Source organism: Microcebus murinus, chromosome 16 (assembly GCF_040939455.1).
Source record: "Microcebus murinus isolate Inina chromosome 16, M.murinus_Inina_mat1.0, whole genome shotgun sequence".
NCBI lineage: Eukaryota > Metazoa > Chordata > Mammalia > Primates > Cheirogaleidae > Microcebus > Microcebus murinus.
Window position 1 is genome coordinate 68925257 of NC_134119.1, and position 21459 is coordinate 68946715.

The 21459-nt window shown below is 53.3% G+C and overlaps 2 protein-coding genes and 3 non-coding genes across 7 annotated transcripts; 1 reads left to right on the forward strand and 4 right to left on the reverse strand.

The window, feature by feature from the left end:
• The first annotated feature begins 5099 nt into the window (after nucleotides 1-5099).
• On the forward strand, nucleotides 5100-9214 carry ACP4 (acid phosphatase 4). Its single transcript, XM_012754240.3, has 11 exons — nucleotides 5100-5207; nucleotides 5274-5378; nucleotides 5450-5536; nucleotides 6325-6471; nucleotides 6739-6837; nucleotides 6927-7022; nucleotides 7705-7837; nucleotides 7912-7994; nucleotides 8447-8571; nucleotides 8783-8961; nucleotides 9040-9214. Exons 1-11 carry the CDS (start codon nucleotides 5100-5102, stop codon nucleotides 9153-9155), a joined length of 1278 nt encoding a protein of 425 aa, XP_012609694.2. The 3' UTR covers nucleotides 9156-9214.
• Nucleotides 9215-12156: 2942 nt separating this feature from the next.
• On the reverse strand, nucleotides 12157-12245 carry LOC142861529 (small nucleolar RNA SNORD88). The gene has a single exon (XR_012912755.1). It is a non-coding gene; the product is annotated as a small nucleolar RNA SNORD88 (small nucleolar RNA).
• A 426-nt stretch (nucleotides 12246-12671) lies between these two features.
• LOC109729958 (piggyBac transposable element-derived protein 4) lies at nucleotides 12672-21174 on the reverse strand. Of its 3 annotated transcripts, none has more exons than XM_020283560.2 (4): nucleotides 20977-21174; nucleotides 18076-18120; nucleotides 15158-15208; nucleotides 12672-14774 (listed from the first exon to the last, which is right to left on the reverse strand). In XM_020283560.2, exons 1-4 carry the CDS (start codon nucleotides 21172-21174, stop codon nucleotides 14721-14723), a joined length of 348 nt encoding a protein of 115 aa, XP_020139149.2. In that variant the 3' UTR covers nucleotides 12672-14720. The 3 variants fall into 3 exon arrangements, with proteins under 3 accessions (XP_020139149.2, XP_075849381.1, XP_020139150.2); XM_075993266.1 differs by having other exon boundaries at nucleotides 20977-21088; XM_020283561.2 differs by having other exon boundaries at nucleotides 20874-20986.
• On the reverse strand, nucleotides 15306-15395 carry LOC142861526 (small nucleolar RNA SNORD88). The gene has a single exon (XR_012912752.1). It is a non-coding gene; the product is annotated as a small nucleolar RNA SNORD88 (small nucleolar RNA).
• Nucleotides 18189-18279, reverse strand: LOC142861524 (small nucleolar RNA SNORD88). Its single transcript, XR_012912750.1, has one exon. It is a non-coding gene; the product is annotated as a small nucleolar RNA SNORD88 (small nucleolar RNA).
• Nucleotides 21175-21459: the final 285 nt, after the last annotated feature.

Genomic DNA, 21459 nt, shown 5'->3' on the forward strand with positions numbered 1-21459 from the left:
TCAGAGAAACCAGAATGGTGGCCATGGCAACAAGGGAAGGGCATTCCGGGTGGAGGGGACAGTGGGCAGGGGCTGTGGGGAGAAGGGATGCAGGTGCAGTCTCCATTTGGCATCGGGACATGTGGGCAGTCCGAGCCTCGAACGCCATGCTCGGGAGTCTGACTTTTCCTGCAGACAGTGCTGGGGAGCCATGGGAGGGTTGTGAGCAGGGGAGGGACAGGACCAGCTCTGGCTGTAGACATAACTCCATGTTCCAGAGTCTGGTCACCAGTTTGGGGGGTGGGGGTGGCAGTGACAGGGTAGAATCCGTGGTGGCAGCAGCAGCAGCAGCAATACGCCCGACCTCGACAGCCCCCGGGCAGCCCTGACGTTCTCTCTGCCGGCCCTCCTGCTCCTTCCCCCCGCGCCGCACCCTTCCCGTGCTCTGTCTTTGGAACCGACTTCCAGGTTTCCAGAAATGCTAGAGGCTGGAGAAACAAGTACAGCTGAGCTCCGTGTGGATTCTGCATTTGTGAATTCGCTTACCCGCTAAACTGTATGTGCACACTGCACACCGGCACGCGGTCACCTGCGGGCACGGGTACCGCTGGGAGCAGTGTGCTGGGGCCCGGCTGAGGTGGCGCAGGGAAGGCCACGCTCTGCCTCCTGGCTCCGCTGTCGCGCAGAGATGCCCAGATGGAGGCTGCGGGGGCCGCTGCGGGACGAGCAGCTCTGGCTCTGGGGCAGCTGGAGCGGTTCGAGTCCTAACTCCGGCACTTCAGACTTCTGAGCCTTTTGTCTTTGCTCCAATATAAAGAAAATAGAACCTATCACAAGGAGTCATTTTGGGGGATTTAAGATTATAATCTAGGTTCAATATGTGTGCATGTATCTATCTACCTGCCTATAGCTACATCTACTGCAAAAAGGGATAATAGAAGGTCTTGTTATTCAGGTAGCTATTCACTTATTCAAGGCGGATGTGTTCTCATTATAGTGGTTATGTTGTTTAACTGAATCAGTGTATACTGAACCACTACTTCTAGGGGAAATATATATAATATTAATATATATATATTTATTAGTGAAGCAATGGCCCATGTCACAAAGCAAAACAAAGGCAGTGGACTTGCTATATTTTTAAAAATCCGTAAGAGACATGACCAGATTTGCTGTGATCCTGGACTGGGTTCTAGTTCGTATGAACCAGCTATAAAGGATATTTGGGGAGAAATTGGGGGACATTTGAATAGAGAGGGGGTATCAGTATTATCGCCGAGGAAAGGAGGAGATCGTTAATTACCTGGAAAACACAGGTCACAAAATTGCAGGTTCAGTGTGACCTCATTTTGGTTAAGAAGTACACAAATGAAAAAATGCATTAAAAAATCTGGAATGATGTTCTGTGTTAGCATCTCAGGAGCAAGCAGCAAGCACGGCTCAGAAGGGTCCAACTGGAGAGAGTTGAGCACAGGGACCATGTTGGGAGGCAGTGACAGGGTTAAGGTGGGAGCAGGGACCATGTGGGGCAGTGCAGCACCTGGGGGCTTAGCAACAGTGGGGAGCTGCTGCCACCCTGCTGGGGGTTGAACTTTTTTTTGAGACAGAGTCTCACTGTGTTGCCCAGGCTAGAGTGCCATGGCGTCAGCCTAGCTCACAGCAACCTCCAACTCCTGGGCTCAGGCCATCTTCTTGCCTCAGCCTCCCGAGTAGCTGGGACTACAGGCACGCGCCACCATGCCCGGCTAATTTTTTCTATATTTTTAGTTGGCCGATTAATTTCTTTCTATTTATAGTAGAGACGGGGTCTCGCTCTTGCTCAGGCTGGTTTCGAACTCCTGACGTTGAGTGATCCTCCCGCCTCGGCCTCCCAGAGTGCTAGGATTACAGGCGTGAGCCACCGCGCCCGGCCTGGAGGTTGAATTGAGTCCCCCCAAAAGATAGGTTGAAGTCCTCACCTCTGGTACCTGAGAATGTGACCTTATTTGGAAATAGGATCTTTGCAGATGTAACCAAGTTAGGACGAGGTCATAGCTGGAGTCCTTAAAAGAAGAGAAGAGTCGCAGAGGCAGAAGCACAGGGAGGAGGTGGCCGTGTGACGGTGGAGACAGAGGCTGCAGGGATGCACCCCCGAGCCAGGATTGCTGGCGACACCAGAAGCTGGGAGAGGGGCCTGGAGCAGATCCTCCCCCAGAGTCTCCAGAAGGAACCAGCAACCCTGCTTGACACCTTGAACTTGGACCTCCAGCCTCCAGAACTGCGAGAGAATGAATGCCTGTCGTTTTAAGCCACCCCCCTAGTGGTAAGTTGTTACGGCAGCCCCAGGACACGAATACACACCCCCAGGCGTCAAGGTGGCAGGGGAAGCAGTGATGTCACCTCTCCTCAAGAGAGAGGGGCCCCGAGGAGCTGTGCCCTGTGCCGCAGTGGGCACCTTCCACCCTGCAATTTCCTGACCCCCGCCCCCCAGAGCCAGGAGGGCAGGGCCCACAGAGAAGGGCAGAGAGTGGATCCAGGGGAGCGCGCAGGCAGGCAAACTCAGAAAGAGCCAGAACATTTTCCCATATGTGTTTGTGGTGGGCTGAGTCGTGGCCCCCCAAGGCGTCCACGTCCTCCTCCCTGAATCCTGCAAAAGCGTGACCTTGGCAGGTGGGATTCGCTTAAGGATCTGGGGACGGGCAGACGATCCTGGAGCACCCCGGTGGCCCAATGCCATCACAAGGGTCCTTGCAGGAGGGCCACGCAGAGAGAGATTTGGTGACAGAAACCAAAGGCAATGTGACAGCTGAAGCAAGGTGGCATGCTGCTGGCTTGGAAGGCGGGAGAAGGCGGAAGGGGGAGGCGAGGAGAGGACCTCTGCCTGGGAGCCCTTGGAGGCAGCGTGGCCCTGACCGCACCTGGCTTCCCTCCCAGCGAGACCGATTCTGCACTTCTGTCCCCCAGAACTGTAAGGGAACAAATGCGTGTCATTTTAAGCCATGGAGTGAGTGGTGCCTTGTTACAGCAGTCACACAGCAGCCAAACCCGAGGGGACGTTAAGGTCCTGGGATCTCTGGGGATAGAACATGGCTTCTAGTTGATTTTGCACCAGCGTTTTCTCCTAACCTTTGCTCAGCCCACATGCCACTTTGTACATTCAAAAACCAAAATGTGTTTTTTTAATTTCTCTCTGTCTCTGCTTAAAGTCAGGTGGAGACCCTGGAGTGGGCAGAGGGGAGCTGGAGGTGGAAGGCGACCAGGAGGGGACCGGGGCTGCTGTACAGGGAGGGAGGGGGCCACGGCCACCAGCCAGCGCTCTGCACACTTGATCCTCAATCCGGTGTGAGCAGATCAGGAAACAATGAAAGACAGACTGTTTTTTCATTTTTTATTTTTGACTGAGTGGGTGTATGGAAGGCAGCTTATTATACTCACAGGTTCCCAAAGATGAGGGGCACAGCATGCCACAGGGGGCGGGGCGTGACGGGGACTCCACGAGGAGACCCTGTCTTGTGGTTTTGCAGGAAGAAATGGATGAGGCCGGCAAGCAGGCCTGGGATTGGCTAGCTGAACAATTTCGACACAGGCCAGGGCACAAGGGCTGTCCTGGTACCTTCCCTGGGGTAGCAGGGCAAGTGGCTAGTGGCCCGGCTGGGTGAGGGCTCAGGTTGGTTGGTTTGCATATACAAGGTGGCCTCCTGGGCCCGTCCTCTCCTGTCTCTGGGAATCCATAGCCCTGGGAGGGGTGGTCCTTCTACAGTAAGGGCGGCCTCAGATGTCAAAGCATTAGAGTACAGAAAATAAAACACAAGGCCAATACCATTGGTCTCTGTAACTTGGGGGCTCAGGACTGTCACTGCGATGAGGTCATAAGGGGAAAGGGGTTGCCTGAGCTGTGTCGGCAATGGGGTGAGCCCGTGGGAGACTCAGAGGTGGCAGCTGGTCAGAACTCAGGAAGTGGGCGATGAGGAGGCGTCTTTATTTATTTAGAGGACGTTATTGTGGAGCCAGGCCCCGAGATGGCCCCAGTGATTCTCGCCGCCTGGTGTTCACACCCTGTGTGATTCTCTCTCTCGTAGAATGGGGCCGACCTGTTACAGTAAAATATGGTGGAAATGGCGGAGCGTGACTTCTGAGGCTAAGGCATAAAAGACATTGCGTGTCCTGGGTCACGCGCTCTGGGGGAAGCCAGCTGCCATGTTGGGAGGGTGCTCAAGCAGCTCCACGGAGAGGTCTGTGCGTGAGCAGCTGCAACCTGTGAAATGGCCTGAGCCAGGACCGCCCAGCTAAGCCACTCCTGAATTCACAACCCACAAAACCTGTGAGAAATAATAAATGCTCACTGCTTTAAGTCACTATGTTTTAGTGTCATTTGCTATATGGCAATCAATAACATGACTGTCACTAGTTACTCTTCACAAAGCCCTGTTCTAAGTGCTGCATGTATTTGAGCTTGTCTAATACTGAAAGTGACTCTGTGGTACAGATTGTGCTTGCCTCCCATTTTGTGAAGGCACAGAGAGGTGCAGTAACTTGCCCAAAGTCACACAGCTTATAAGGGGTGAAGTTGGGATTTGAACCCAGGCTGTCCTATTCCAGAGTCTGAGTGTTCAACCATTGCCTTTGGCCGGCTGTGGGTGGTACTAGAAGAAGGTGAAATCTCCAAGAAGCCCAAGAGGGTCTCAGAAAAACCCCAACATTTAAGGAGCAAGGAAAGGAAAAACAGATTCAGAGTGGGAGAGGGAGAAGGGAGGAGAACAGAGAATGTGAATCTAGAATGTGGGGGCAGGGCTCTTTCTCCCTGGGTCTGCGCTCAGGTTAAAAGTACCTAGGTTCAAATTCCAGCTTTGCCATTCACTAGGTGTTTTCCCAAGCAAGTTATTTAACCCCTGATGCCTCAGTTTCCCCATCTGCACAATGGGGATGGTGGTAATTGTATCAACACCTCCTGGGGCTGTGATGAAGATTAAATGGGTTAATCTAAGGCTGGCAAAGGCCTGGAGGGAGCTGCACTGGGAGGCCGTGGCCCCAGGGGAGGCGTGCTGGGACCTGCGCTAATGGGGGTGCTCAGGCGGAGGGTAACTCGCAGGCGGGGCTGCGGCCCAGACAGAGGGCTGAGCTCAGCGTCTGGGCTGGTGGAAATGGCCGGGCCAGGGTTTCGGGGCCACCCTGCCGGACCTCTTCTCCTGTTGCTGTTGGTGCTGCTGCCACAGGCCCTGCTGGAAGGACCCCTGGTGTTTGTGGCTCTGGTGAGGCACCCGCCCGGCCCGGCCCCTCTTGTCCCCAGGCCGGCCCTGACCCAGTCCTGTCCCCAGGTGTTCCGCCATGGCGACCGGGCCCCACTGGCCTCCTACCCCACGGACCCGCACAAGGAGGTGGTCTCCACCCTGTGGCCACGTGGCCTGGGCCAGCTGACCGGGGTGAGAAGCGGGCTGAAGGTGAGGGGTGGGAGTGGCTGGGGAGGGGTCTGCTGAGGCTGCTCTGTCCCCAGGAGGGTGTCCGCCAGCAGCTGGAGCTGGGCCGCTTCCTGAGGAGCCGCTACGAGGACTTTCTGAGTCCCAAGTACCGGCGGGAGGAGGTACTGCCATGTCTACTTCTACCTGGCCCCTGACCTCCCACCTTTGACCTCCACTGACTCCAATGTTCCCTTTGGGCCTCCACTTCTGGATTTTGACCTCCATCAACCTGACCTGTACTCTACCTTTGATCTCTGACCTCATCTCAACCAGAATCACATCTTGACCTCTGACCTCTGTCAACTCTGACTTTATTTTCTGGCCTCCACCTCTGACTCTCATTGACTCCAACCAGACCTTAGACCTCTGACCTCTGACCCTCAAACTTGATTGATTCTTTGATCCATGTTGACTCTACTTGTCCTCCTGACCTCCAGCCCTTGACATCTATGCTTCATCAATTCTGACCTTCCTTTCCCGTCTCCTGTCTTCTAACATCACCCAATTAGGATCAGTCCCCCTGATCTATGTATGACCTCTGACATATACTAAACTCTGACCCCGAGTCCTCCAACCTGCCCTGCTCATCTTGACCTCTAACCTCCAGCCTCCACCGATTCTGATCTTCTTTTTTGACCCTCACTGACTCAATTGACCCCCCTTAATCCAACAAGTTCCCCCAACTTCTGACCTCCAATTTGAATGCTCCTGACATTGATCTCTGACCCTTGATCCCAACTTCCAACATCAAAGTTTGGATGCTCAAACCCACCCGAGTTTTGACTCCCGATGCCTGACCTTTGATCCCCTTTCATGACCTTTAACCTACCGCCGGCTGAATCCGCAGCTTTTGATCTGTGGCCACAGCTGTGACCCGGACCACGGTCCCCGTGTGCTCTCTCCCCACCAGGTGTACATTCGCAGCACAGACTTTGACCGGACGCTGGAGAGCGCTCAGGCCAACCTGGCCGGGCTGTTCCCTGAGGCCGCCCCGGGGGGCTCGGAGGCCCACTGGAGGCCCATCCCTGTGCACACGGTGCCGGTCACCGAGGACAAGGTCAGGGGGCTGGGCGGGAGTGGGAAGGGAGGGGGAGGGGGAGGGGTGGAGAGAGACAGAGACAGGATCACAGACAGAGGGGGACAGAGTCACTGGACCAGACGGAGACAGAGGCAGCTCCAGGCCCGGCTGTGTGGGCTTCTGGAAGCCTGTGCCTGCTCGGGGCAGCGAGGCCATCCCGGGGCCAGGGCCGAGAGCCCCAGCCACCCTGCGTGCTGTGTGAGTCCAGGCACGCTGCTGTCCTCTCTGAGCCTCGGTTTCCCCCAGCTGCTGAGGTTCCCCATGCGCAGCTGTCCCCGGTACCACGAACTGCTTCGGGAGACCACCGAGGCCGCCGAGTACCAGGAGGCCCTGGAGGGCTGGACGGTGAGCTGGGCTGTGGACGTGGGCGGGGCGGGGCGGGGCGGGCCAGGGCAGAGGGGACAGGCGAGGCTCACCCCGCCCGGTGCATCCAGGACTTCCTGACGCGCCTGGAGAACTTCACCGGTCTGTCGCTGGTTGGAGAGCCGCTCCGGAGGGCATGGAAAGTTCTAGACACACTGATCTGCCAGGTGAGTCCTCACCCCCTCCCAGCCAACCTGGTTTCAAATCCCAGCTTTGCCACTTGCTAGCTGTGTTCCCTCAGGCACGTTTCTTAACCCTCCGCGCCTCAGTTTCCCCATCTGCACCAGGGGATGGCAACACCCATATCAGCACCTCCCGGGGATGCTGTGACGATCCAAACAGGTTAATCCACATAATTGCTACAACAGCACCTAGCACACTGGGTAGCGAGGGCCACACGCGGGTCAGAGGCTATATACACGTTGGCAATTTCCCCCCCAAAGTCCCGTAACTGCAAAACCCCAAACTTGGGCAGCGGGAGCTGACCCGAAGTGACGCGGTGCTTGCAACAGTCTTGCTTCCGCCACTTCATGGGAGTGTTCCGTGTCACACGGTGGGAATGTCGCTGTGTGGTACGCGCTGGACAGTACTGGCACCATCACGCCTTTCTAAAATCCAAACATCTGAATTCGGAAACACCTGTGGCCCCAGGAGTTTCAGATAAAGCCTTCTGGACTGCGCAGTGACGGTGGCTGCTCTTAGCAATTATCACTGTTTTCCACGCCATGATTTCCTGGCCACGCCCAGCCCGTGAGGGAGGAGGGGCTCAGACGGGGCAGGGGGGAGGGGAGGGGGTGTCGCACAGGCCTGGGAGGGCCCGTCTCTTTGTCCTCTTTCCATCTCTTACAGCAAGCCCACGGCCTTCCCCTCCCATCGTGGGCCTCCCCAGATGTCCTGAGGACACTCGCCCAGATCTCCACTTTGGATATCGGGGCCCACGTGGGCCCCCCTCGGGCGGCAGAGAAAGCCCAGCTGACAGGGGGTGAGGTGTGGAGCCCGGGGGGTGGGGGCACCTTCCTCTCAGGGGTTCCGAGCTCTCTGCTCCCGCCCTCTCAGGGATCCTGCTGGATGCTATCCTCTCCAACTTCTCCCGGGTCCAGCGCCTCGGGCTGCCCCTCAAGATGGTCATGTACTCAGCCGTGAGTGCTCGGGAAAGGAGGCAGTGGGCACAGGGATGAGGGCGATGGCCATTTGTGTGAGGAACAGCCTCTGGTCCCAGTGGAACCTCAGCCCAGGGCCTTGGGTAACCCATATCTCCAAACCTTACTCTTGGACCGTATCACTAGAGGTATAGATTCAGGAAGGAGGGAGGTGATGGCGTCCTGGGAGAAAGAATTGAGCTCCTCTGGAAGGACAGGTTGTTTAATGGAGCTGTCCAACCTTATTTTGCATCTATTTGACCAATCTTTACTAAATGAATGCCTGTAACTGGTGGCACTTCGGGAAGAGAGGGAGGGAGGAGCAGGTCGGCAGGGTTAGTTCTAAGGAGCCTGAGGGACATCTGGGTGGCAGCTGGGCGCACAAGTCTAGAGCTCAGGAGAGAGGAGACCTCAGGAGAGGAGCCTGTCTCAGCCCTCGGACCCGCCCGCAGCATGACAGCACCCTGCTGGCCCTCCAGGGGGCCCTGGGCCTCTACGATGGCCACGCCCCGCCGTATGCTGCCTGTCTTGGCTTTGAGTTCCGGAGGCGCCTCGGGGATGTGGACGAAGATGGAGGGTGAGGACGGGGTGGCACCCGGGGAATGGGTGGGACAGACCTTTCAAGAGGGGTGGCGTGCTGGGCAGAGGGCACAGCGAGGGAGGAGCGGCCTGCAGGGGGAATGGGGTAGGATGGTGTCAGGAGATTGACAGGTGGGAATCAGGAGCCTGTTTCTCCAGGTGTTAAGGTCAGCGGCAGGGAGGTGCCACCGTCTGCTCTCTCCCTCCAGGAATGTCACCATCTCCCTCTTCTACCGCAACGACTCGGCCCGCCTGCCCCTGTCTCTCAGCCTCCCGGGGTGCCCAGAGCCCTGCCCACTCAGCCGCTTCCACCAGCTGACCACCCCAGTCCGGCCTCCAGCTCACGGGGTCCCCTGCCATGGCTCCTACGAGACTGCCGCCCCCCGAGGTGACAGTCCTCCGTGCTGGGGTGGGAGTTGCGGGGGACTGAGTCCTGGAACTCACGACCTGCATGTTCTCCCCACAGCCCCCGTGGTGCCCCTGCTGGCCGGAGCCGTGGCCGTGCTGGCGGCCCTGTGCCTGGGGCTGGGCCTGCTGGCCTGGAGACCGAGCTGCCTGCGGGCCTGGGGGGGTCCCGTGTGAGCCGGAAACCGGGGAACCCCCTCCCCCTAGCTGACACTGGATCCCAACATGTGTGCACACTCGCTGCTCTGGCTTCTGTGACTCACTGTGCGTGTAGCGGACAAAGGCTGGGTGGGTTCCCTGGCCTGGAAGCCAGAGTTGTGTGCGTGTGCACGTCTGTGTTGAGGTGGCACGTGTGGGTGCGTGTACACCTGCACGGTGGGTGTATGGACATGCGTGTTGACTCTGTGCTTGGGCGGTACGTCTGTATATACATGTTGGCATGTCTGTGTGTGGCACACGTTCCTGCGCAAATACGTGACAAAACCTAGTTGTGGTGAGCCTCACTGTGGGCCACGTGCTCACAGGAGTCAGACCCAGCTTTCAGCGTCAGGGTGCCCTTGGGGCCGGGGCCAGGGCCAGACAGACTGGCAGAGGGAGGCTCGCAGAAGACGCAGCAGCCCGGCCCCAGCGCCAGCCAGCTGGCACTGCTCCACGACCCCCGAAATGAGCCTCCCAGGGACAAGCAGAGAGCAGGGGCGCTGAGGACATTTTCTTGGGCTGCCCGTCGTGTCACCTGCTGAAACTGATTTGGAGCGGGTGGGGACCACGTGTGGCTATTTAAACTTAAGACACTGACAGTGAGGAGTTACTGGTGCCTAGTGCTAGGACAGCAGGCGCTGCGGAGCTCTGTGGGGGACGGGGCCGCTTTACCCCGGGGTGGGGCAGCTGCCTCCTCTGCTGTGGCGGGGACAGAAGCACCAGAGGCTCGTCCGCACCATTGCCTGACCAGACCGTCGAGGGCAGCCTGGCGTGCTGAGTGCTCAGCTGCAGCCACCTGGCACTCATTAGATGGGGTAGCCAGAGGGAGGCTCAAAGGGCTTTGGTGACGGGGACACAGAGCCACTCCCAGCCACCAGCCTGACAAATATCCCAGCATTCCAGGAGAAAGCAAGGAGCTGGGTCTGGGGCCAGCAGCCTTAGAGTGGTCCCCTTCTCACATGGAGCAGCTGGGACAATCCCTCCTCCATAATGGGGCCACCAGCATAGTTCCCTTCCCAGGCATAGTGGAAAACTGCCCCGGGGCCTGAAGGCAGCCTCTGGACCACCCCCCCATGACCTGCCCACTACCCTGCCATCCCTAGAGATGCCAGCCGCCGTGGCAGGGCAAGGCTGAAATCCCTCTCTACTGTCTGGCCCCAGCTTCTTGCCTGTAGGTTCATGAAGACCCAAAGTGCTAGGTGAGGCTGTCACTGTGACCAGCTCTCACGTGGGCTGCCTAGGGTGCACCCATCCTCAGCGGTCTGCTCAGACGGCCCACGCAGAGCTGGGCTCCTGCCCTGTCCTTGGGGACCCCAGAACCCAGTTCAATCACCCAGTCCACACAGAGTGATATTCTCTGCCATTTAATGGTGCCTGAGTGCCCAGCACCCGAGCTGTTTAGCCAGAACTGCCAGGGCTGTCCTCACCAAGCTGTCATCTGTCATCGTTGCCCCAACACACCCTAAACCTAGCCCCCCTGGAACCCAGACGGGCCTGAGGCCACACAAGTAGCTAGAGAGACCAGATCTATCTGAAAGGACTGGACGCCCATAAAATAGGAGACAGCAAAATCAAAGGGGAAGGCACAGCAAAGAAACCAACAAAATCTTGAGAAAAACCTTCACAAAGGGAGAAATAAAACCAAAGTGTCACGTATGCTCAAAGTATTGAGTAAAAATACATTTAAAAAAATCAGAGTAAAAATTTCAAGATCCTTTCACATCACAGGCCATGGGGTCTCCCTCCTGGCCTGTAGTGCTTTGGGGGCCCACGTGGCAGAGGGGCAGACACACCATCGTGCCCACCCTGTAACAGGATGCTCACTGTGTCCCAGGGGCTTGCTCCCTCCAGGGAAGCCACTGCACCCAGGGACTTGTGCAAGTGGCCACCAGAGCTTTCTCCCCCATCAACTCTAGCCAGTGACACCCATAGGGGGAGTTGGGGACAAGGACACCCTTCTTCTGGGGCCATAGAACATGGTGTAACAGCATGGCCGGCCCACAGGAAGCTGGAGAGAGACACTGGCAAAGCACTGACCAAGGCTTTTTTTCCTCCTAACGATGTCCCAGTCTCCCTGACTCCCCCAACTCAAAGTGAAGGCAGCTCTCCTGGACCCTTCCCTCCCACCCCAGCGGCTAGCCATGGAGCTGGAGGCTCCTCCCCTCGAGCCTGGTCACAATGACAGAGCAGTGGGGTCTGTGCCTCTTCTCTGATATACAGCTCTAGGACCTCGGTGGCTGTTTACACACATTCTCCCTGGTCATGTCAGGGCAGAGGAGCCAGCCAGTGAGGTGAATGGGGGGCGTTGGGTTGGGCCCCAGCATGGCCACCACCTGGCTCTCCATGACCGCCACCAGCACTGCCATACCCTTGGCTGAGCAGTGACCGCAGTAGCTCTGAGGGCGCTGCTGTCAGCAGGTGCCACTGCTGTCCCTGGGTGAAGGGCAAGCCCTTAGGCAGCTTGGGCAAGAAGGGAGATGAGGGGGCCAAGAGTGGCATAGCAATCGGACTTCCTTTTATGGTAGCCCAGGGCCAAAGGGCAGCTTGGTGGCCTTGAAGATCAGGAAGGACTCAGTGTTGGCACCAGGCCACCAGCAGGCAGGTGAGCAGTGACGCACAGCTGTCCCCCTACATGGGCTCGCAGTGGTAGATGAAGACAGCACTCAGGGTCAGGCTAGCAGCACTGGCTCCTTGGAGTTCAGGGAAGGGCCTGGCCACCTGGTCATAGGCCTACAGGATCCAGGTGACCATGAGCTGGCTGGGGTCCTGCCAGGAGCTCAGTGTACATATAGTACAAGCAGAACTGGCACCCCTGCTCCCCACCGGCCTGCCTAGGCGGGCGCCAACGCTCTCAGCCAAGGCCTTGGCGGCTCCCAGGCAGGAAACTGCAGAGCCCAGAGAGACGCTGCTGGGAAGGACACAGAAGAGGCACAGGGCACGGGGAAATGCCCGCACCCTCACACAGCACCGCGTGGGAGTCGGGCCCCTCAGACGCTTGGGTGACAAAGGTCTAGGGGGTAAGTGTCCTCATGGGCAGTCAGAGCTCAGTCCTAGACATCACAGGTGTCCCAAAGTACAGCCTCTTCAGGAACCCTGACATAGGACATCTCACTGCAACCCAACTCCCCAACACCTACTTTGTCTTATGACACCCTGGCCCTGGTGCATATGAAGGTTAACACATTAACTGCCATGTGACTTGTCTATAACTCACACTGGTCTTGAGCCCAGGGTCTTGTGAAACACATGACTCACATGTGTACCTTCGGAGCCATGTGGCACCCAGGCAACATGTGATGGGTGGCACCTGGGCAAACACTCTGCAGTTGGCTTGTGAAAAATCTTATTTGTTTATGTTCTTATTGTTGCAATTAGCATTGACAATTCTAATAACGTAGATTAAATGAAGTCAATAAACTTCAATTTTCTATTTATGCTCACCTTTGTATTACACTTAAGCTTGAAAAGTCAAAAATACACTTTAGCCTTATCAACTTTTTCAAGTTTTAATACTACTTTTTTATTGATGTGTGTTTTAGGAAAAAGCATTCTACACAAAAGTACGCATTGCACTTGCTGCATCTCCATGCTGTCTGTTTACACCTCTTCATGGCATATTCCCACCCTTTCTCAGCTTGTGTTCTCTCGTAGCACACAGTACATCTTCTTCTGGCAGTGCCCATATTCCTGAGGGAACAAGTCACAGATGGCATCGGGAGGGACAGCACTGCAGGAGGTGTTGCATCTGTCTGGAGCAGTCTGAGGCAAACTTGTTCTTTGAACTTTGTGATCGAGATCTTCTTTTTGTTCACAGCTCTGTAGAGCACGAGCGAGTTCACCAAAGCTGATCCTGTGATTAGCTCTATGGCTAATTTTCTGAACCACGTTATGCCATGTCTCAAAGAACACGAATACACCCTCAGTTTAGCTGAGAGGTCAATGAACGACTTCAAATTATTATAATCCACAATCATATGAGGTTTTTCCACAACACCTTTTCTCGTTTCAACTGCTTTATTGTCTTTGCCATGCATAGTACTTAGCATGAGGACATCTCTCTTGTCCTTCCATTTGAGGATGACGACTCCTGTATCACTTTCTCGAGCTATTACTTCGTTCTTGTTCAGTTTTGCCTGCACTACATCTGTCGGGGTTAGCTTCCTGCCACTTCTCAGCGTGCCCACCAGATACGTAGAGTGCTCAAGGAGTTGATGAGCTAGGTGGACACTGGTGTATTCACTGTCTGTGTACAAAACACGCCCACTATCTAGTAAACCTTCCAATAGCTTCATGACAACTGAGGATGAAACAGGAATGCTAGATTTTGCTTCCTTCCCACAGTAAACTTTCACATTCCAGGTGTAACCATCTTTTAGGCAGAGTTTCAAAAGTTTTATTCCAAATTTATGGCACTTGTTTATGTACTGCATGAAACTCAAACGGCCATGAAATGGCATTGTTGTTTCGTCAATACATATTTCCTTACCTGGAACTACAGCAACCTGAAACCTTTCAAGAAGACGATCAAGAAGTGGCTGGATCTTGAAGAGATGGTCACCAGGAGGACATTCTTCATTGTTAGAGAAATGCCACATTCTCAGAAGCATTTCGAAGCGGTTATGTGATATAAACCTTTCCAATGAATTGTCATACAAAATGTTTTTTGACCAATAGTCCGAAAGTCTTGGCTTCTTGTTAAGGCCCATCCAAAACAATACTCCCAAAAATCGCTCCATTTCTTGAGAAGTAACATCATACCACTTTTTTAGTCGGCAGTGGGGTTTGACATTACCCTTTTGTAAAGTCTGACTGGCATAGATATTAGTTTCCTTCACCATGTAGTCAATCACATCATCTGTTATGAAGAATTTGAAAAAATCATAAGGTGTTTTTTCACAGAGATTTACTGCAACTCCAGTGGGAACACCAGCGTTACTTTCAATGAAGTCAAAAATCTTCATGTTACTTCCTGACACTGGACCCCAGGTCAGAGAACTTACACTAGTCACTACAGGTTCTTCAGAAATGTCTGAAGAATCACTCTCCCTGAAATCGGCTACAACTGCTTCAATTGTTTCAGTAATCAATTTTGAACCACCTTTCCCACTAGAAAGATCTGCATGTAATGTTCTTCTAGCTTTTCTCGGTGGGCTGCAACTGCTATCAGAACTGTCTCCACGATCTCCACTAGGACAGCACTCCTCTGAATCATCACTAAATAGATCAACATCTTCGTCACTCGGGTCCAAAACTTTGTTCACCATTTCTTCCAATAATTCTTTACGCTCATTTTTCCTAGACATTTTCTCGAGAACAAAAAAACGCAAAATAAACTTATTTGACGATCAGAGCTCTGGTCACAGAAGTTATACCTGTTTCAGCGGGCCTGCCCAAGTGCGCCACACGTGCTGGACTGTATTCTCCGATCACCGTAACTCCCAATTGCGCATTTCCCCCGAATGTTTGCCTGGCAGCCCTTTGAACAAAATCAGTGGAACACCATGTGGCAACGTGACACTGTTGCACATACTTAGTGGGTATGATTCAGAGGCTGTCATCCAGGACCACCCAAGGTCTACTCCAGACACAACTAAATACCTGTGGAATGACAAAACATCCATTCTCAGGAATAAATTCACGAATTATGTCATGAGTCACATACAACAACGACGTGGTGTGCAGTGTAAAAATTGATCCTAGCACTGCGTGAGTTGCATATAACTCATGCAAAGAAAATAATAAAAAATAACAAATTTTTCCTCAAATTACCAAGGATCATTTTGTTTTCAAAGTTTTTATTCTATTTTCATAATAAAACACCATGGCCCCAAGGAAAACATTGTGTTTTTCTACTGTTGCACTAAGCATGTTAAACAATTCCAGTGATTAGAAAAGCGCCTGGCTCAGAGCAAACACTCAGCATTAACTTGTGTGAGCAGTATTACTGCCACCGCTAATAAGAGGCAGCCTCTTGATCTTACCGAGAGGGATGGCTGGGCTGGGCGTCCAATGCCTGGAGGAGCCGGAGCCACCTGTAGGCAGGAGGGAACAAGACATGGGGGATGGAGGGAGGATGTCAGTGGGGTGCAGGGCAGCCATGGCACCTCCATCATCCCCTCCCCAGAGCTGGGGCCTCTCAGACCCCTGAGTGTCAAAGTCCCAGAGGGCACAGTGTCCTCAGTGGGGATCAGAGCCCAGTGCTGGACATCATGGAGGCCCCAGTGCCACTTACTGTCCTAGGGGGACAAGGCAGTAGACAACTCAGAGATCCTGGCAAAAAAAACAACCTTTCTACCTGGCCCCTGTGGGTGATGAGGCAAGTCCTCAGGGCTTACTTTCTGATGTGAGGTCCCTAAGGTCACCCCTTACTGTCCAGCTGAAGCTGGGTGTTGCTCCTTGTATATGATCTGCAACCAACTGACCTAAGCTGCCCTCAGATTGTTTCTCCCTATGGAAAAATGGGACTAGAAATGCCCAGCAGAGGGCACACCTGCAGAGTTCAGTGAGAGGAGAGGGTCTGACCCAGCCCTGCTCAGACCCAGTCTGGTCAGACATCCCACCCTAATGAGCACACTCCTTGACTGCTTCTGCCCACACCTCAGGTGGGCTTCCTTCCCCCTACCCAGCTCTTACAAACTGCCTAGCCCTGTAACTCTAGAAGGGAATTCACCAGAGTTTTCGCCCAGGGAAGGTCAGCTGCCACTCCCTGGGACCCTGGTAGGATTTGCTGAGTTCATTCTCCCCCAAGAACTACAACACAGCAACTGCTCGCTGAGTGTCAGATGCTATTTAGCAACACAGAAATCTACTCTGTGTAGGACCATGCTGTTCAAAGAGGCAACTGCTCCTCAAATGTTAAACTAATAAAATAAATTAGAAACCCAGTTCCTACACACACTAGCCACATTCAAGGTGCTTAAGACCCTCCTGTGGTCAGTGGCCACCAGAATGGACAATGGGAGGAACATTTACAACTTGGCAGTTCTATGGCTTAGAACCCTTACATGCTACAGGTCCCTTTCCTCTTTCCTGTCCTGACCCAGTGCTTTTCTCCTCACCTCTAACAAGTCCCTACTCTATGTCCCCAGAAATCCCCTCTAAGCCTGCCATATCTAATGATCAGCTCCATTTACTGCTCTGCAGAGGATATAAAAGATTAAGAGGCCAGGCCCCTCGGAAAGATATTCGGAAGATCGGAAATCCAAGGCAGGCCTTCAAGAAAACTTCTATGAACCCAGTTAATACTTCCACTTTTATTTCACTGCAGCCAATGTTCTCACCACTCCTGACATTTAAAGAACAAAGGCAAATCCTCCGAAGGCTCAGAGCACTTCTTTCTTTTTGGTAAGCAACACGCACACACTGATGTAGCTTTCTTTTTGAGACGGAGTCTTGCTTTGTTGCCCAGGCTAGAGCGAGTGCCGTGGTGGGAGCCTAGCTCACAGCAACCTCAAACTCCTGGGCTCAAGCAATCCTGCTGCCTCAGCCTCCTGGGTAGCTGGGACTACAGGCATGCACCACCATGCCTGGCTAATTTTTTCTCTATATATTAGTTGGCCAATTAATTTTTTTCTATTTATAGTAGAAATGGGGTCTCAATCAGGCTGGTTTCGAACTCCTGACATTAAGCAATCCGCCCTCCTCGGCCTCCCAGAGTGCTAAGATTACAGGCGTGAGCCACCTAGCCCGGCCTGACGTAGCTTTTTGAAACATTTGTGAAACACCCCCCAGATAAATCCTGTAACTTCAGCAATGGTTATCATGTAAATTAAGTGCTCAATTGTATGAGTTTTATGTACATGATTATCTGGAGACTAAGCTTTGCTTCAAAGTACACTGTATTTCATGTACAAAACCCTCCATGAAGGCCGGGCGAGGTGGCTCAAGCCTGTAATCCTAGCTCTCTGGGAGGCCGAGGCGGGCGGATTGCTCGAGGTCAGGAGTTCGAAACCAGCCTGAGCAAGAGCCAGACCCCGTCTCTACTGTAAATAGAAAGAAATTAATTGGCCAACTAATATATATAGGAAAATGAGCCAGGCATGGTGGCGCATGCCTGTAGTCCCAGCTACTTGGGAGGCTGAGGCAGAAGGATTGCTTGAGCCCAGGAGTTTGAGGTTGCTGTGAGCTAGGCTAACGCCACGGCACTCACTCTAGCCTAGGCAACAAAGCGAGACTCTGTCTCAAAAAAAAAAAAAAAAAAAAAGGCCGGGCGCTGTGGCTCACGCCTGTAATCCTAGCTCTTGGGAGGCCGAGGCGGGCGGATTGCTCGAGGTCAGGAGTTCAAAACCAGCCTGAGCAAGAGCGAGACCTCGTCTCTACTATAAACAGAAAGAAATTAATTGGCCAACTGATATATATATAAAAAAAAAATTAGCCGGGCATAGTGGCGCATGCCTGTAGTCCCAGCTACTCGGGAGGCTGAGGCAGAAGGATCACTCGAGCCCAGGAGTTTGAGGTTGCTGTGAGCTAGGCTGACTCCACGGCACTCACTCTAGCCTGGACAACAAAGTGAGACTCTGTCTCAAAAAAAAAAAAAAAAAAAAAAAACCCCTCCATGTGACAGGAGATAATGTTGAGAACCTTTCTGCTGAATTCTCACTGCCGTTTGACAGTTAGGTCTCTGATTAGTTCTTTTCTCTGAATGTTAAATATTTTTTCTCTAGACATAGCAACCAAGGCTCAGGATCCCTTGATGAACATCTCCAAGCCCATGAGCAGCAGAGCTGGGATGGGGACCCAGGCTGCCTGCCTGGTTCTCCACAGCTATGTTTAGTATATGTGAATCCTGAGCATAACTGTTGGCATATAAATTAGGTCCCAGAGATTTGTTTTGAAGTCAGCCTACATGGTGAGGTATGTTAAACCTGGGAGGTCAGGGAGCAGGGGCAAGGCTTCTTACCATGATGGGGGTGGTGGAAGGTGGCCCTTCAGCTTGAAGATACACCTGTAACACAGAAGAACTTGTTAGGGGGAGAGGAAACAGTCTTCAAGTCTAGGAGAACGTCAAAACCGGGGCCCCTCAGACCCCCAGGTGTCAAAGGTCCTGGGGGGCACTGTGTCCTCAGGGGTGATCGGAGCCCAGTGCTAGACATCATTGGAGCCCCAGTCTTGCAGAGCTTAGAACCTAGGAAACACAAAACCCATCAGGAAGGAAATGAATGAGCAGTTCTGCTGATGGAGAAACTGGGATGTCCCTACCTCCCCAATGTCAAGAGGTCCACAGGAGACTGTCCTGAGATAGGCTTCTTTTTTTTGAGACAGAGTCTCACTTTGTTGTCCAGGCTAGAGTGAGTGCCGTGGCATCCGCCTAGGTCACAGCAACCTCAAACTCCTGGCTAGGCTAAAGCAATCCTGCTGCCTCAGCCTCCCAAGCAGCTGGGACTACAGGCATGCGCCACCTGCCTGGCTAATTTTTTTCTATATATATATTAGTTGGTCAATTAGTTTCTTTCTATTTATAGTAGAGACGGGGTCTCGCTCTTGCTCAGAGCTGGTTTCAAACTCCTGACCTTGAGCAATCTGCCTGCCTCGGCCTCCCAGAGTGCCAGGACTACAGGCGTGAGCCACAGCGCCCAACCTGAGATAGGCTTCTAAACCCACTACATGAAGAGAGTCCTAATGTCCACTCCTCCCTTGCCCAGTTTTGCAGATTTTCTCAGCACTAGCTATACCTGCTAGTAACCCTGAACAGGGAAAGCTACCAATATGCAAATCCCCAGGAAGAACCCACTGAGAGGAGGAAGGGGGCTATTCTAGAGTAAAACCAAAGCCAGGCTGTAAGCAATATAAGCAATGACCAGAGACCCTCGACTAAACCCAGTTTGAACAAATCAGTTATAAAAAACATTTTGGAGATGACTTAAAAACAACAAATACAAAACAGATGGTAAATGGCAGTATTAAAAATTCAGACGTGGCCGGGCAGTGGATCATGCCTGTAATCCTAGCGTTCTGGGAGGCCTAGGCCGGAGGATCAGCTGAGGTGAGGAGTTAGAGACCAGCCTGAGCAAGAGCAAGACCTTATCTTTACAAAAAAACAGAAAATTTACATTGCCCTATTTTTAAAACTTTTTTTTTTTCTGAGACAGAGTCACGTTTTGTTGCCCAGGCTAGAGTGAGTGGCATGGCATCAGCCTAGCTCACAGCAACCTCAAACTCCTGGGCTCAAGCAATCCTGCTGCCTCAGCCTACCGAGTAGCTGGGACTACAGGCATGCACCACCATGCATAATTTTTTCTATGTATATATGTTAGTTGGCCAATTAATTTCTCTATATTTATAGTAGAGATGGGGGTCTTGCTCTTGCTCAGGATGGTTTTTTAACTCATGACCTCCAGCAATCTGCCCGCTTCAGCTTCCCAGAGTGCTAGGATTACAGGCCTGAGCCACTGCACCTGGCCTTTAAAATGATTAAACCAACATTCCCTTCCAACAAATTCTTCATCACACTGCCTCTGCTTTTTACACATACAGCTTTTGAATCACTGAAAATGCCTTGGCCCAGTCCCTGCAGCTAATAGGAATGTTACATTTATTTCTGATCTCCTAACCAAATCAGTAACTTTTCCATTTCAATAATTAATCCACTATGCTGCTTAGTAATAACTGACACTTTCACTGGAGCTCCACCTGTCACATGTTCCATCATTCTCACTTTCTCCTTAATATCAGTAAGTGTTCCAATAGTGGAGCAATTAAAACCTAGTGCTTTCCCAATGAATGATGGCGTCTGGCCTTTCTCCAAACGTTTAGTTATGTCCACCTTAGTTTCCACTGTAACCATCCTAGACTTGAAGTGAACTTTCGCTTTGGAGGCATGGCAGTAAAGAGTAAATACAGACTGATAAGCCAGCAAACTGCTTATGTCATACGGGTTTGTTCACATGCGTGGAAGAAACTTAGTTCCCCCATTATTAATTTAATCATTTAATTATAAGTGTTGAGGGGCTTTGGAAGCCTGTTCGTAAGTGCAGAAAGGACTCAGTCCGGTCTTCTGTAATCTGGGGGCTGCCTGTAGTTAGGATATATGACTGAGGGGATCTTTGTTGTGTCGTGAAAGAAACTCAGCTACCTGCCTCCAGGCTGGGCCTCCTTGGCAGGGTTGTGGCATCGCTCAGCAGTAGGGAAATCGGTGTTCCAGACGACCTTAAGGACTGAAGCCCAAACCTGACGCTAGCAAAATCCTTTGGTAGTTGATGCGAACTGTGAGAATGATTCCTGCACGGGAACAAAGGCCTCCTTTGCTTTCTCCTAAGGCCACTCCTACCTGGTAACTCACTTATAAACCTCACTCCCACTTTGATAATAAGTCGACAGTCTGTCTCTGCCCCTGCAGAGACATCCCTTCCTCTTCCAGCCCCCAAGGTCCTTGTTCTGGGTTGTACAAAAAATGCCAGCCGCCCAAACTGAGGAAAGCACTTGTAGCTAGCGGGTAGAGAACCTTAGGAACAACTCAGTCACCCCCCAACGCCCGCGCCGAGATCAAGATGGCGGAGACCAGCGACGCGGGCAACATAAACGGCGAAGCCCGGCCGCGGTGCAGACTGAGGGCCCGCCTCCCGCACTCCCAATACCCCGCTCGCCCCAGCCGTAGGAATCGCCACCCACCGAGTACCCCACAAATGCCACCACCATCTCCACAAGGAACACCTAGGCTCGCCCGGTGCAGACGAAGGCCCGGTCCAAGAGACCGCGTACCTGCTCCTTCCGACTCCCAGCCCTCGCGGCACGCGTGTCCCTCATCCCAACGCCCCGCCACACAGACAGGAGAAAAAAGAACGACACACAAACCAACCCTCACCCTCTCGAAAGCGTGCGCGCCTTGGCGCTCGCCCCACTTTATAGAGCGCGCCGCTCGCAAGGCCCGCCCGCGGCGCCAGGCCGGGCCGCGCCCGAGGCGTCCAGGACGCGCGCCTGTTGGAGAAACCCAGCTTTGATGATTGCTGAAGGGAATGATGCTTGTTTCCGTCAGAATCTTCCAGAATAGGCGATAACACATTGTATCCGGAGGTGGACAAACGGAGCGAGAACACACTGGGAAAATAATGTGAAGTGACCCGCGTCAGGCAAATCTGAGGACAGCACCAAAGATGGGCTGTGAGGAAAAAAGCCCTGGCGGGCGGGCGGGGCCGGAAAGCTAGACGTCTGGAATTGCCCGCGCGACAGTGGCGCGAGCTGTGGCTGCAGAGGCGGGGTCGACGCTGAGGGGCGGAACCCGGGGTAAGTCCCAGCCCCGGAGCGGGAGGCGCGGCCGGTGCGGGGAGGGACAGGGCGCCATTGTGGG

Bases quoted from the DNA above. Each gene is read 5' to 3' on its own strand.
- ACP4 (XM_012754240.3), top strand. From the start codon at position 5,100: ATGGCCGGGCCAGGGTTTCGGGGCCACCCTGCCGGACCTCTTCTCCTG. The intron at 8,572-8,782 runs GTGAGGACGGGG...CTCTCCCTCCAG, and splicing joins GATGTGGACGAAGATGGAGG to GAATGTCACCATCTCCCTCT. The intron at 8,962-9,039 runs GTGACAGTCCTC...TTCTCCCCACAG, and splicing joins CGAGACTGCCGCCCCCCGAG to CCCCCGTGGTGCCCCTGCTG.
- LOC109729958 (XM_075993266.1), bottom strand. From the start codon at position 14,479: ATGTCTAGGAAAAATGAGCGTAAAGAATTATTGGAAGAAATGGTGAAC.